At 45.8% G+C, this 16,198-nt stretch overlaps 2 protein-coding genes across 2 annotated transcripts; one reads left to right on the forward strand and one right to left on the reverse strand.

Moving 5' to 3' along the window:
* Positions 1-12,908: 12,908 nt before the first annotated feature.
* On the forward strand, positions 12,909-13,319 carry LOC141126464 (histone H3). Its single transcript, XM_073612406.1, has one exon. The coding sequence runs from the start codon at positions 12,909-12,911 to the stop codon at positions 13,317-13,319; it is 411 nt and encodes a 136-aa protein (XP_073468507.1).
* Positions 13,320-13,704: 385 nt separating this feature from the next.
* On the reverse strand, positions 13,705-15,609 carry LOC141129680 (histone H1.5-like). The gene has a single exon (XM_073617774.1). The coding sequence runs from the start codon at positions 15,579-15,581 to the stop codon at positions 14,913-14,915; it is 669 nt and encodes a 222-aa protein (XP_073473875.1). The 5' UTR covers positions 15,582-15,609; the 3' UTR covers positions 13,705-14,912.
* Between the last annotated feature and the right edge of the window lie 589 nt (positions 15,610-16,198).

The raw sequence follows: 16,198 nt of genomic DNA on the forward strand, positions 1-16,198 counted from the left end.
TTTCCTAGTGGTTTTCGAGTGCACTCGAAAAAATGAGAGAAGGTGGGGTCCCCCTTTAAATGGCAACAACAAACTGCGCAGGGCCGGTGCAAGGATTTTTCTTTACTTATCCCTGGTCCAAGAAGTGACGTCATACAGGGGAGGGCTGGCAGCCTGTCCAGTTAAGTGGCCCATTGAACCACCGAATCAGCTCATCCATGCCCACCTGGTTTTTCAATGCAGCTTCACCAGTGCCGCCTCATCAGTGCCTATCAATGCAGCCTCATCAGTGCCCATCAATGCAGACTCACCAGTGTCCATAAATGCAGGCTCACCAGAGTTGTAGTTTCCTCTGCCCTGCTCGAGAGCTTGAGCGTGGACTACAACTCCCAGAATGCAACAGCGGCCAGCTGGGCCGCCGGCCCAACTTCCTACAGAAGAAAAAAAAAAGGCAGTGGGCAGCGGCTGCTGGCTGTTTTCAACATAGGTTAGAGTAGCCTAGGGGGCAATTGCCACTATGCCCCCCTGGCCCAGCCTGCCCCTGACGTCATACATGACACTTCCCGTTCTGTGTACAGGAGGGTGCAGAGTGGACGAAGGTCTGCTGAGCTACCGCTGCCCTTCCCAGTGCCACCCACCATGACAGCACCGGGCCCGCAGGTGGGACAGTGGTGCCTGGTAAACATGGTGAAGGGGGTGTCAGTAGTGAAAGTGATAGGCGGCTTCCCAGCCACTTGTAACTTCCAGATGAAAGGCGACAGTCGGCTTTACTAAAGTACACACACTCCCAGCTGCTATAGGGGCTGGGAGTGTGTAAAAAAAACAAAAACAAACACAAAAACATTCAGCACTGTAAAAATCAGAATCCCCAGCAAGTGGGAACCCGCAGTGGATTTGCAGGGATCTCACATTGCACCAGTGTGAACCGAGCCTAAGTGTTGGTTCACACATGAGCGATGTGATCGCATGTCTCCCAGTGGCAGTTCACACTGCCCTATGTGAACTGCTGGGGGTGTCAATACAAAGTTAATGACACCCCCAAATCAGTTTGCATATCGCAGTGTGAACTGCAAATTCGGACAGGAATCGGATCACATGGGTGTGAACACCCATTTGTCCTGATTCTGATCAGAAAAGAGGTCCTGTGCGAGTTTGGTCCAAATGCAATTCGAATTCAGTCATACAATCTGTATGGCTGAAATTGCATTGCAGAGATTGCATGTGATTTGCACTGCAGTGTGGTACAAATCACATTCGATGTTGAACTTCGCTGCAGTGTGAACTAGCACTATATCCTAAATCTTCCTCTCTAATCGCTGGTGCATGTTGCAGCTGTGAATAAGGCCTGCGGACAGTATTAGGGTCAAAGAATAACAGGGTGGGCAGTTCCTATAGATGGCAGTAGATAATGGCCGACCAGCCCTCTTACCAGATCCAGGGATACAGCAACACAATGGTTCCTCTGATCAGGAGTTAGCTCATTCTGGGTTGCCTATGGCGACTCCGCTGGGTAGTGCCCAGGTCTGTATTCTGGAAATAACTTCATGCTTTTTTTTCAGAAGGGATGGTGCTAGGCTGTGTGGATTTCTCTCTGGTGTGCAGAGTCCTGGGTGCACTTCCCCAAAATTCTCCCGGGCTTCTGGATCTCTCTCCCTCCTCTTCAGCTGGGCATGCTGGGGGCTGCAGTTTCTTCCCTTCGTGTTGCAATGTCCAGCCCTTGAGACTACATTTCCCACAATCCTCCTCTCTGCTTCATTTTAGTGTTTTTTTTTCCCCCTGTCCAATAAGAAGGAGGGGGAAGAAACACGAGTACAGTGGTGAGAGGAGAAGAGGGGGGGGAGAGCTGGAAGCAGCTTCTCTCTCTCCACACAGATACAGCCGCTCCTGCGATCTTCTTCTGCTCTGCTCAACTCTGGCAGGGGGAAGGAGGGGGAATGGGCAGGAAGCAGAGAGAGAGAGCCCTCCAGTCTTTTAGCGGTGCCTCCAGCAGGAGGGTGAAGGAGGTCTCCTCAGACCCGCTCTTGTCATTTGCCGGTGGCCGGCGGGGAGAGCAAGCAGGATGGGGATCCACGGCACCTGTTTACACATATCAGGCAAATGCAGCGATGGCAAGGCCCCTGTGATTGTGAGGCCTAAGGCGATCGCCTAATTTGACTACTTGGAGAGCCGCCTCTGCCCCCTGCCCTTTATACTATCTTTTTCTGACATAACTACTGCTGCCTGCAATTGCACTAGATTAGTGGAAACATCAGACACTAGACTACAATAGCTGGTACAGACTCATTCCCTTCCCAAGCGAAAAAAAAAAACTTTCTAACACCTGAAGGTTGGCTACCACATTGTAGTTTGATATACTCCTTTGATGGATAGGTCCTACTGGATGATGCCCAAAGTCCCTATACTACTCAATATTCCAGATTAATAATGCCAGTTTAGTTACGACTTACAATGTGTTTGATCTGTTTAGCAGATCTTTTGTACATTTGTTTTTGCCTTTCTAATCCATTTGTCTCCAAGAGACAGGGGAGAATGGGATGGAAGGTAATGTTGCTTTCCTCGCCTCGATCCCAACATAATATCTGTTCTTTACATTTGCTATAGTTAATGCTTGTCCAATGTTGTCGGTCAAAGCTATATATCAATCGCCCAAATGGCAGTGAAGACTTTATGGCACTTATCATTATGTTTATTTGGGCCATGATTTGAATGTTCCACAAAATTTGATACGTTTTCCCCTATCCACTTTTAGATTGGTGGGGGCTGTCATCTCTGTCGGGGGCCTCCCTCGTTCCTACAGTGTGTGACGGTCTGGAGATTTTAGACCCATTCCCGCACACTACGATCTGACCCTCTTGGACGGTATAGTTGTCTAGGAGGGTAGTTAACTCCTCTCTCCGCTCTTACCTCTGTCTACTTTTCATATTCCTGTTCCTCTGCTTTCTACACTCTGTCCATCATAGCTGTTGGTTTAAGTGATAAAAAACCCATACTTGTACCTTATCAGTGTCTCCTGAAGTTGTGGTTACAGGTAATAGTCTCTATCTCTCTCCGCTTCTGAACAATGGCCTACTCTGCACTTGGGCGACTCCCACAGTGGTTTCACAGAATGTCAAAGGCCTTAATATACCGGAGAAAAGATCCACCCTCCCGAGGGAGTTGAAAAAAAGTAGGCCTAAGTTTGTTTTTTTTTACAAGAAACACACTTCAAGACAAATCATATCCCTAGGCTTACCGATTCCTACTTCAATGAGGCCCACCACGCTACTAACAACGTATCAAAGTCTAAAGGGGTCTCAATTCTACTGAGTAAAGATGCCTCGTTTGAAATAACAGACAAATTAGTAGACCCAGGGGGAAGATTCATTTTCATCAAAGGGTTGTGTGGCGGAGTTCCCACCGCCCTAGCCAATGTTTATTTGCCCAACACCTCCCACCTTTAATTCTGCCAAAAACTAGTGAAGGAGTTGGAAGGTTTCAGCTCGGGCCGTTTAATTCTGGGAGGGGATCTCAATATCCCTTTAAACCCGCTAATAGACACCTCGACAGGGAAGACTCTTGTCACCTTTAAGATACTAAAGAGAATTAAATCCCTTCCTCACTCAGTAGAACTGGTAGACACCTGGCACTTTTTACATCCGGATGGTAGAGACTTCTCCTTTTATTCAATTCCACACAAGCGCCACTCAAGTATTGATTATATTTTCATTACACAAAGGGACCTTCACTTAGTCTTCAGAAGCCCATATAGGGATCCAGACAATCTCTGACCATGCCCCAGTTTCCATTACTCTAAATCTTGCAGACCCCCCCCCCCCAAAAAAAAAAAAAAAAAAAAATCAGAAATGTGGAAACTAAATTCCTCTCTCTTAACAGATCCTGTCTTGCTCTCCAAACTGAACACATCCTTAAATGACTTCTTTAGAATCAATGTGACCCCAGGTATGGACCCGCTGACGGTTTGGGAGGCTCACAAGTGCTCCGTCAGAGGTGAATTGATCAATTGGGGATCACAAAGAAAGAAAGATCAGGACAGGGAAATTTCACACCTAACGGGGAAAATTTGCACCCTAGAAACCCTCCATAAACAGTCCTTGACAACCCAATCCACAACAAACCTTCTTGAGGCCAGAAAGAAACTCAAGCAGATCTTAGAATCAAAAACTAAATGATTCCTTTTCTTTTGGAAAATAATTTACTATGAACAGGGAGACAAGATTGGTCACTTGCTGGCTAGGGCCCTAAGAACCACCATGGCCACACAGAACATTACAGGAATCCAGAACAAAGGGGACAAAATTGACAGGACAACTGACAAAATAAGGCAACATTTTCACAAGTTTTATACCAATCTCTACAATCTCCCAACTCAACACAGACCATCAGACTTACCAGACAATAGGCTGAAGGTGATACAAGAATTTCTGAGGGATTCAGGCCTCCCTTCCCTCAGAGCAAAGGATATTACTCAACTTGAAAGTCCCATAGATTCCTCTGAACTCATGCTGGCGATTAAAGACCTAAAAACGGCAAACGTTACTGGGTCTTGAGGATGGATCACTGGCCAGAGCTTGCACAGTATGCAATTGAGCTACTGGCCTGTCCTGCATCCAGCGTTCTATCTGAACGCACATTTAGTGCTGCTAGAGGCTTTGTAACCGATCATAGAGTGTGCCTGTCCACAAACTAGGTTGATCGGCTCACCTTTATAAAAATGAATCAGTCTTGGATCACCAGCTACCAAGCACCTGATGCTCTATGTAATTGTTAGTGGAGGAAATCAGATTGCAGAATGTATGAGGTGCACACATTGTGGTTTGCAAGTTTACAACTGAACCCCGCAGCTCTATATGGAATGTTTTAAAGTAGTAAAAACCTGACAGAGGTTGTAACCTTTCCTCATGGTAATCAAAAACTTTAACCACTTACAGACCGCCCGCCCTCGTTATACGATGGCTGTTTGAAGGAGGATATCTTTGTTATGGCAACAGCTAGCTGCCATAACCCCAGTATCCCCGTCTTCAGCGGGCCCTCCACTACAAGATAAAAGTGGTCTCTGCAGGAAATTCGCCACAAGATCACTTTTATCGGGGGTGGGAGAGGGGCCAAAACGTCACTTCTGCCCACAGCTCTTAAAGAGCCATTTTTTTAATATATATATTTTTTTTTAATTAGATTTTTTTTTATTTTTTTTTTATTGCATTTTAGTCTAAATATAAGATCTGGGGTCTTTTTGACCCCAGATCTCATATTTAAGAGGTCATGTCATGCTTGTTTCTATTACTTTAAGATAAAAAAAAAATAATAATAAATAATAATAAAAAAAATATATATAAAATGCCCCGTCCCGACGAGCTTGCGTGCAAAAGCAAACTCATACATGAGTAGCGCCCGCATATGAAAACAGTGTTCAAACAACACATGTGAGGTATCTCCTCTGTAACTTAAAACATGCAACCTGTAAAATGTTTTAAACATCGCCTATGAAGATTTTTAAGGGTAAAAGTTTGTCGCCATTCCACGAGCGGGCGTAATGTTTAGGCATGACATGTTGGGTATCAATTTACTCAGCGTAACATTATCTTTCACATTATTAAAAAAAAAAAAAAGAGCTAACTTTACTTTATTTCTTTCTTATTTTTTAATTCAAAAAAGTGTATTTTTATTTTTAAAAAGTGCACTTGTAAGACCGCTGCGCAAATACGGTGTGACAGAAAGTATTGCAACAACGCCATATTATTTTCTAGGGTGTTAGAAAAAAATGTATAAGCATATATATATATATATATATATATATGCTGGTGCCATATATCTCTTGTTTTCTGGGGGTGGCAGAATAAAGTAGGAGGGGAGCTTACTGCAGAACGTGAAAGGGCCGTTGTGGGATTGTAGTAAAGGGCTCTTTCACGTTCTGCAGTAAGCTCCCCTCCTACTTTATTCTGCCACCCCCAGAAAACAAGAGATATATGGCACCAGCATGCAAAGAAAATATAAGGGTCCAAAGCAGTGGGAGAACTATCAGGGTTGCAAAGGTTGTCTTGCCACCGGGCCCTGGTGTTCTGCCACTGTGGGGTATCCCAGCCTCCTCTTGCTGTCCTGCTCCTGCTATTGACAGCGCTGGTCTGGAATCTCTTGGAATTTACAGGCTGGTTCTCCTGTCCTAAGGATTGGAGAAATCAGTCTGTTTTTTTCAGTAACAGAGTCCTGGTGGAGTCCTTCCTGCAACTCGCTCTTCTCCCTGCCAATGAGGATGCAGGGGAAGGAGCAGATCGGGTGGCCGTGGTTGTGTGAGCGCTCGCATTATGCAGTGTCAGCGAGCAGAGGGAGGGGGTTGGAATCAGCCGCAGGGGCTGCCTGGGGATGCTCTCCCTCTTAGACATTTCCTTTTTGTAAAAAAAAAAAAAAAAATTAATTGGGGGGGGGCACATGGTGGGGCACAGCATAATGTCCCCCCCTAGGGACGCCATTGTGCCTACCCCATCCTCCCCGCTGTATTCTGTGAAATACAGAACACAGCAGGGACCTAAGAGGATGCGCAGCGTGACTCGCGCATGCGCAGTAGGGAACCAGGAAGTGAAGCCGCACGGCTTCACTTCCTTATTCCCTTATCGAGGATGGCAGCGGCAGCAGCGGAGAGCCGAAGGAAGGATCGACTTCGGCTTCCGACATCACGGGCTCCCTTCACAGGTTAGTGTCCATATATTAAAAGTCAGCAGCTGCAGTATTTTTAGCTGCTGGCTTTTATTTATTTATTCATTTTTTCAGCGGACCTCCGCTTTAAGTGGTTAAAAGAAAAAATAAATGTTTGGGCTGAACATTCACTTTGATTACAATATGCACATCTTGTTTTTTTTTTTTTTTTTTTTTTTTTTTTACTCAATTGAACCTCTTTTTAACACTTTATGTTTTTAATCCCCTACTGATGATAATACAATTATAAAAGTTTTCAGACAATGGGGGAATGATGAGAATAAAATGGTTTCCAGGATTGGAGATCATGTGTAAGTTCACCTATAAACGTGTAGATATTAGTAAAGGTGATAAACATGTCCAATGTCCTAGGGACGATGTTCTACCTTTACCTTCTATAAAGGACTGTGTGCTGTCCGAGGTGATATTGTCATCAGATTTGTATGTAGCTGATACTTTGTGTTTATTTGTGTCATTTACCTATCAGGCAGCTTAGGGCTTTATCTTTGTACATTGATCTGCTGTTGATGATTGAAATAGATACAAATAGACGAAGATTTGGCTGGGCTGATAGAGTAGATACAATGTTTCGTTGTCTTGCTTCTTTCCTCCATTGTGTTGTGGGTTAAGAACACCACGATCTTCTTAACTTGTCTTTTCAGATAAAGTAACAATGTAAGGCGGGAGATTGTGGGAGATCTTTGATTGTAACAATGTGTGAGTGCGGCATAAGTGTTTATTCAGCTCTGCCACCTTGTGGTGATTTCTGGTAGATCACTGGGGGGTGTGTGTGCAGTGCAAGGCGATGAATAGAGGAATGTATACAGCCAGAAAGTGGAGATGATCTCCGCAATCCATAGAGAATCAGGATGGGAATAGAAGGAAGGTTTATTCATCCCCCTCCCGATCTGACCGACCTACTCCTCATCTAAAGATCCTTCTTATTAGGATTATTAAACGCCCACTGCTCTGATTGGCTCAGAGTTCAAGTTCCTGGTTTCAAATTTTCCCCGCCTAAATAGTGAAGAACGTTACAGACAAATAATCAGCCCCTATTATACCGCCAAATCCGACACTGAGATCATCAGATGACATTTATCCGAGAAATATTATCAATGCTTTATGTCTGAAATTAATAAAAAAAAGGATCCTGAAGATCACTGAATAATGTAAAACATTTCCATATGTTCTCTTTTATTTCAAGTCCTCAGAATGCAGAACATGATAGTGAGATGACTTCTCTCATAGATCTCTACCTTTCTATATGATGATGGGAAATCAAGTATTCCACGTTTCATCATTAGATCTGTATAGGATCATGGAACTGACCTCTATCAGATATGTACCAGTTACAGATCTCCCCCCATAGTAAAACTAGAATAAATTAATTTGGATGGATTTATTCTCACTATAATACATCCTCAAATTAATAACTTGCCATCCGATTGTACAAACCTCATTTTATAGATAATCTGTTAATTCTTCATTGATAACGGGTTAAGAATTGTGATAAAATGTGATGACAGCTCATTGATGGAAATGGTGGGTGGCTCTTAGAAGAGCCTTTGTGTCTTGTGTTGGGGTAATGATGATGATGATGATGATGGGGGGATTACTTGGCGCTGGTGTACTTGGTGACGGCCTTGGTGCCCTCGGAGACGGCGTGCTTGGCCAGCTCTCCGGGCAGGAGGAGGCGGACGGCGGTCTGGATCTCCCGGGAGGTGATGGTGCGGCGCTTGTTGTAATGAGCCAGGCGGGAAGCTTCGCCGGCGATGCGCTCGAAGATGTCATTGACGAAGGAGTTCATGATGCCCATGGCCTTGGACGAGATGCCGGTGTCGGGGTGCACCTGCTTGAGCACCTTGTACACGTAGATGGCATAACTCTCCTTCCTGCTCTTCCTCCGCTTCTTGCCGTCCTTCTTCTGGCTCTTGGTCACGGCTTTCTTGGAGCCCTTCTTGGGCGCCGGGGCTGACTTGGCTGGTTCAGGCATGATAAGGGTTAACGATATCTTCTCCGCTCTGTGAAGGGAAAATGTGCTGGAGCTGCCCTCATGTGCTCCTTATATAGGCGTCCTATGCAAATGAGCCTCATCCCTCTCCTCACTCTTCTATTGGAGGATTCAATCTTGTGATGGGGAGGGACGTCATGCTTTCGCTTTTCATCTACTGATTGGTTTAGAGACAAGTCAGGACACTATTGGCTGAATTCAAAGGTGACCAATCACAGCTTGTGACGTCAGAACACTGAGTGTATAAATGAAGGGGAGTGGAGGTGGAGTGCCATTCTTAAGTGAATATCCCAATCATCCAGTGACAATGTCAGGACGCGGCAAACAAGGAGGCAAGGTTCGGGCTAAGGCCAAGACCCGATCATCCCGGGCTGGTCTGCAGTTCCCAGTCGGTCGTGTTCACCGCCTGCTCAGGAAGGGCAACTATGCCGAGCGGGTCGGGGCCGGAGCTCCCGTCTATCTGGCCGCCGTGCTCGAGTATCTGACGGCTGAGATCCTGGAGCTGGCCGGCAACGCCGCCCGCGACAACAAGAAGACCCGCATCATCCCCCGACACCTCCAGCTGGCTGTCCGCAACGACGAGGAGCTCAACAAGCTGCTGGGCGGAGTCACCATCGCCCAGGGAGGAGTCCTGCCCAACATCCAGGCCGTGCTGCTGCCCAAGAAGACCGAGAGCCACAAGGCCGCCAAATCCAAGTAATCATCCCGACAATTCCTCCACCTCTATTACCCAACACAACGGCTCTTTTCAGAGCCACCCACCTCTCCATACAAAGAGCCCGACATACATTGTTTTGTTGCCTAGTCTCCAATGTGATTCATTGTTCACTCTAAAAGCAAACACTTTGTATTCTTCTTCACACTTCTTATAGGTGAGTAGTAAAGTAGGAAGATTCAGGCGCATTATACCTCTCCATACAAAGACACACATACATTGTTATCGGGGGATCTGATTGTAAAAATATAGACAACCGAAAATGATTCCTCTGAAACTATGAGATGGGAGAACAATGTGTCAGTAATAAGAAATGGTGATATATTGTCAGTTTGATATAGTAATGTGATCTCATTACAGGGACTTGTTTCTCCTCTGTCCTTTCTAGTAGTTCTGATGATCACAAATCATTCCCCCCAACTGGAAAGGAGCCCACTGATCTCATCCTTCACACCCCCACAAAGAAATATGTTTTGCCATCCAAAGCAATCTCCCGCCGGAATTCTATGGATTGTTCCCATCATCTCGCATCTACTGATCGCACAATCACGATATTAGACCTTCACCTGAAAAATCATAAAAGTGACATAACGATATTGTAAGACAGATCTGTTGTATTACATTTAAGGGAAATCATACAATCGGATTGCATGGTGTATGTTTAGCTAAAAGGAACTGCCTTTCACACACACACAGCAAAAATGTATCATTACAGGAGAAATATATAGACAGCCCTTTGTATGAGAAGGTGGGTGGCCCTGAGAAGGGCCTTTGTGTAGATGAAGTGGGTAGTAGGTGTCTATGAGGGTTTAGCCTCCGAATCCGTAGAGAGTGCGGCCCTGGCGTTTGAGAGCATAGACGACATCCATGGCGGTGACGGTCTTCCTCTTGGCGTGCTCGGTGTAGGTGACGGCATCACGGATGACATTCTCTAGGAAGACTTTGAGCACTCCGCGGGTCTCCTCATAGATGAGTCCGGAGATACGCTTGACACCCCCTCTGCGGGCCAAACGTCGGATGGCGGGTTTGGTGATGCCCTGGATGTTGTCCCGGAGCACCTTCCTGTGCCGCTTAGCGCCTCCTTTCCCCAGACCCTTCCCTCCTTTACCGCGACCAGACATGGCGACTCTTCCGTGTTACTAAGAAGAACTGAAATGGACTTATTGCCCGCCCGCCCTCCTTTTATAGAGACTGTGCGGACCTGATGGAAACCATCGTGAGAAAAGGCGGAGTCACACCCATTCTTTACACAGAATAAATGTGTTTTTCCATTTGTAAGGCTCCTAAACATTCTGCTGTTTTGAAAATGAAGGCAAGAGAATACATCTAGAGATGTGAAATATATTCTTGCTTATTAATGGATTTATAGGTATTCTTCTTCGGAGATTATACCGAAAATATCATTTTTTGGACTCCTGATAACAGAAACCACAATCACCAGATACTATTGTCAATAATAATGTCATATTTATAAAATAGTACTCTGAAAATGACAAATATACACTGACAACCCCTTGTTTTTTCCCCTATTTGAAGCCTGAGCGGACCTGATAGGAGACTAACGGAAAAGGGGCGGAGCCACAGCGCGTTGGTTTTCTGCGGAGAATTTCACATTCTTAGAACTTTGTAAATATGTGGCAGATTTCATGTTACCGAGGGGGAACCCGATCTGGTTCTTCAGACATGAAATATTTACTTTATTCATTCAGTGTACATATTTATCTGTGTCATGGTTACTAACATGAATTGCACATTTCTTATTATACGTATCCTGGTTGTGATATGAGGGAAATCTTAACTGATACATGTCCAGAAAGAAAAAAAATAAAACAATATCAGTCAGTGACATGAACATCATATTCTGTATGTAGCAGTGGTGAGATCCTGGATTCTGAGAACATATAGAAGTGTTTTTTCATGGTTCGGTAACAAACAGAATCTTTTCCTAATCATTCTGGACTAATGACATTAGAGTGCTAATCATATTCCTCCGATAAATGTCTCATCCGATCATCTCCTCGGCGTCGGATTTGGCGGTATAAGAGAGATGAATATATATCTGTAACGAACTACATAATTCCGGCGGGCAAATTTTGAAAACAGCCATTTTAAATCTGAACCAATCACCGCTGTGGGCGTTTCCTTCATCATCCAGTAATACTGCCTTCTTTTGAGGACTCCAAAGAAATGTATTCCGAGATCTCTCTATGTTTTCAGCCCAGAAAATACTTGCTTCAGTATTCTGAAGTCAAATCAAAGACCAAAACAATCTGAAATTAATATTTCCAACGTATTTCTTGGTTAATGAATCCATGAATTGAATAAAGAATGAATGACACAAATTGCAGTATTTGATGATCCCCTTTCAGTCATTCCTCCTGGTTATACATTAAAATAGGGGTGCCGCCACTGCACCTTTCACTGGTGACTTTTCTATCCCATTAACTATATAAAGTCCCCACAATGATGCTCCAGTGTGTGTTCCTTCAGGCCATACACTACACCCATGTAAAAAAAAAAAAAAATACACTTTGATTAGGGTGGACCCCAGTTGTAAGGGAAGTTCACAGCAACATGAACAGATAAGGAGGAATGGGCCTTGATTAGAGTATAGGAATCAACATGGTCGCAAATCAGTTGTATTGTATCGAGATAGTGTGGATACACATAGCCCCTCTTAGATCGACCTAGGTGTCTTCTAAACAGTACCTATAGATATTTTAGCTGCCCAAAACATAACATATAGGATTCTGTGTATGTTTGGGATTGCTGTCAACCGGTTTGTAAATTAGGAGAGCTATTTGAGCTTTTTTAGGGAATATTAACCATTGTTACCGCGTACATGGGGGACACCTCAGGGTACCCCTCTATTCACTTTTTTAGTCTCATTGGGTCACCATAACATAGAGAGGATTTCAGTGACAGACATCCTATGGGCTCTATAGTGGAGATGTCCACAGAAGACAGTGAAGGCGGAGATGTTCCCGGAATGACCTCTAGGTGGCAGAGTGGAACGATAGATGTGATGGAGTCCGGAGAGCAGAGAGCCTCAGCACCCCACAATCCCCCTGATCCCCATTACAGGGGACATGAAAAGTGTTCTTTATAAGTCAGATGTATACCGTGATCGGTGACCTATAAGAAGTGAGCATGGACGGATCCCCCTGATCCCTGTGCTGTGTATTTGGCAGAACAGACAACAGCTGCTCCGTGTGGAATCCCCGCTCACACTTTCTATTCTGTATAATAACCCACATCGAAGGAGTTCAGAGATCTCCGAGTATTGTGTGATGTGCGGAGACTTCACTTTGGATTTGAGAAAACAATAGCGATTTATTCCAATAATAGAACGTGCAGATCTAGGCGGGCAATTCAAAAAAAGGCGCTTTTCAAGTGAACCAATGAGGAGGAGGAGTGTGCTCTCATTGTCCAATCAGAGGGCTGGAGATGTGTATAAATAGCGCTGCAGAGCGGCATAAGCTCACGTTCCTTGTATCAGCGAAGCACTGAACAGTCATGGCGAGAACCAAGCAGACAGCCCGTAAGTCCACCGGAGGCAAAGCTCCCCGCAAGCAGCTGGCCACCAAAGCCGCCCGCAAGAGCGCCCCGGCCACCGGCGGAGTCAAGAAGCCTCACCGCTACAGGCCCGGCACCGTGGCTCTCCGAGAGATCCGCCGCTACCAGAAATCCACCGAGCTGCTCATCCGCAAGCTGCCCTTCCAGCGCCTCGTCCGAGAGATCGCCCAGGACTTCAAGACCGACCTGCGCTTCCAGAGCTCCGCCGTCATGGCTCTGCAGGAGGCCTCTGAGGCTTACCTCGTCGGACTCTTCGAGGACACCAACCTCTGCGCCATCCACGCCAAGAGGGTCACCATCATGCCCAAAGACATCCAGCTGGCACGCCGCATCCGCGGGGAGAGGGCATAGAGACACACACTCCGAACTACTACTAATCCCAACACAAAGGCTCTTTTCAGAGCCACCACATCCTCCTATACAAAGAGATCTATATACTCCATCATCACACCGACTATATGACAGGGGAAACTCGTACAAGACATCCACACATCTCCCCACCTCCTTCCTCAATACATACAGACGTCTACATCCATTACATACTGATTAGGATTTACACTTTATTGATTTCTCTTTCTAGTAAATCAATTCTTTATGTCGGTGATCATTTGTTCTACTTTATGATTTATCTGAAGGAATTTGTATTAATGTTTGGTTAAGGGAAAAATTAATATTTGTACAATGGGCTCATGGGAATAAGAATTCTCCTTGAGTGCGGTGTGGATTGTCATTTATTGATACAATTCTTTCCAACATCATCAATCCATCACAAAGTAACAAATCATACTTCTTTTCCCGTACAATCTCCTCTGCTATTCCTCGACCTTGTACAATCATTCCCCGATATAGAGGGGGACATCTCCTGGACATCTTCCTGACTTCCCATTCATCAGCAGATTGGAACATATGGGGGGGGGGGGGTCGTCTCACTTCATCTCCTCTACTAGCACTGTGTGATCAGAGCTCTCTGCAGGTGCTGCACACATGGAGAGACTAGAAGGAAGAATTCATCCAGTATTGTGTGGAGAATCCGGGGAACTCCCCTGAACCCCCATTTCTTCACTGGTGTTTTATTATTTACCGCCGCCCATATGGGATCTAAATCGTTTTAGCAGCCCCTGATATCCATATGGGGGGTAAATCGAACTGAACTGGATATTTATTTAGTAAAGAGTACATTGTCCACATAACACAATGATGTGCCTCTCTATTGGTTCCCCTCTAATGATCACGGAAGGATCTGCAGTCGCTGCGTTCCATATTGAAGTGTCAGAATTCCTTGTACAATGATCGTCTAGAAGAGGAAATGTTCATCCCCATCCTCCCCGGGGAGATCCCGCAGACAGTGTGCGGGAATTGTCTCCGATTTGCAGGTCTCCAATCCGCACTGCAGATGTTATATATCATTTTGTATCAGGGACGGATCTCTCGTTCAATATTAAGGATTAAATGAGATATACATACCAATCTCTAGGCTTATACGTGGGAAACAATCAAATCATGAATAATAAAAAAAAAACGAGTATATAAGTCACTGTATGTGCAACAGGAATGCTATCTGAAAATAAGACTTATAATATAGATCCAACATTAGAACTCCCCAAACCTTGGTGTATTTAATGAAACATGCCTCCAGACCACCCATGATGGGCACAAACTGCGGATGGGTGGGGGCAAAGCTGTATAAATCGGGAATATTTACACCAAAATAATGCTGAATATTATCAGGGACGGATCTCATGTGAAGAGTCCTGTGATCGGATCTTCCGCTACATGATTCTATAGAGGGGATTGGGTAAGGTGGTCACATTGCTCTGTATGGAGGACTTCTAATGCGGCCCCCCCTGGTCGCTGTGTGTATGTAGAGCTCTGTCAGGAGGAGGTGGGTGGCTCTGAGAAGAGCCTTTGGGGGGTGTAGATGAAAGGAGGTCTCTCCGGTGGGGATTATTTCTTCTTTGGAGCGGCCTTCTTGGGCTTGGCTGCTGTCTTGGGTTTAGCCGCCTTCTTAGCCGGACTCTTGGCGACTTTTTTCGGCTTGGCTGCAGCTTTGGGCTTCTTGGGGCTCTTTGTCACCTTCTTGGCTTTGGCAGCTGCAGGCTTTTTTGCGGGTTTCTTGGCGGCCTTCTTGGGGCTCTTGGCTGCGGTGGGGGCTTTGGTGGTGGTCTTCTTCTTGGGGGACTTGGCTGGCTTCTTGGCGGCCGGCTTCTTGGGGGACTTGGCCGCAGCCGATGGCTTCTTGGTGCTTTTCTTGGCGCCTGCCGCCTTGTCCTCCTGCTTCTTGTTGATCTTGAAGGATCCGGAGGCGCCATGTCCTTTGACCTGGACGAGGGTCCCCTTAGTCACCAGCCCCCTGATGGCGATCTTGAGGCGGCTGTTGTTCTTGTCCACATCGTATCCTCCGGCGGCCAGGACCTTCTTGAGGGCGGACAGGGAGACCCCGCTGCGCTCTTTGGAAGCGGCCACGGCTTTGACGAGGAGCTCGGACACGCTGGGACCGGACGGCTTCTTGCTGCCTTTCTTGGCTCCTCCGGCTGCCGCCTTCTTGGCCGGCTTCTTCTTGGCGGCGGGCTCCGCAGGAGGAGCGGCGGCTGGGGCGCTCTCAGTCTCCGTCATGATTCTGCAAATATTAGCACTGTAATAGATACATAGAATTGCATTTGTCGCTTTGGCTTATATAGAGACGTTCTGCCCTGCTATTGGTCGACAGAAAGCTTTAGTGCCTACTGCTATTGGTTGCAAATAAGACACGCCCACTGACTTTCACTCCTGAGTTGGGGAATCTTCTCTCTCTTGTTGTGTTTCCCGGGCAGAGAGAAAAACGACTTTTATTGGGAATAGAACGATGTGCGATCTTCATCGGGGACCCGATCTGCTCACTGGACTGTCACTTATCGGGGGGTCACTTACAGCTGTCAGGAGCTGCTGAGGAGGCTGAACACAGAGGCTGCAAACACAGCCATCCTCCTGAGTGTGTGTCCCATTCTTCCTTCTATCTTGTTTTCTACACAAATTCTACCCAGAAAACAATCTTCTCACATCTCCCACTAGAATGATCTTCACATTAGATGAGTGAAGAGTGACCATCAGGAAACATTTCCCCCTAATACAGAACTCTGCTCATCTATAGCTGAGTAGAAGGAGCCTGGAACAAAAACATCAGCCGGTGACATGAGATCCTTGTGTGATGTGATGGCAGATATTGTTATACATACAAATGTCTCAGCTGATTA

Source organism: Aquarana catesbeiana, linkage group LG02, assembly GCF_042186555.1.
Source record: "Aquarana catesbeiana isolate 2022-GZ linkage group LG02, ASM4218655v1, whole genome shotgun sequence".
Lineage (NCBI taxonomy): Eukaryota > Metazoa > Chordata > Amphibia > Anura > Ranidae > Aquarana > Aquarana catesbeiana.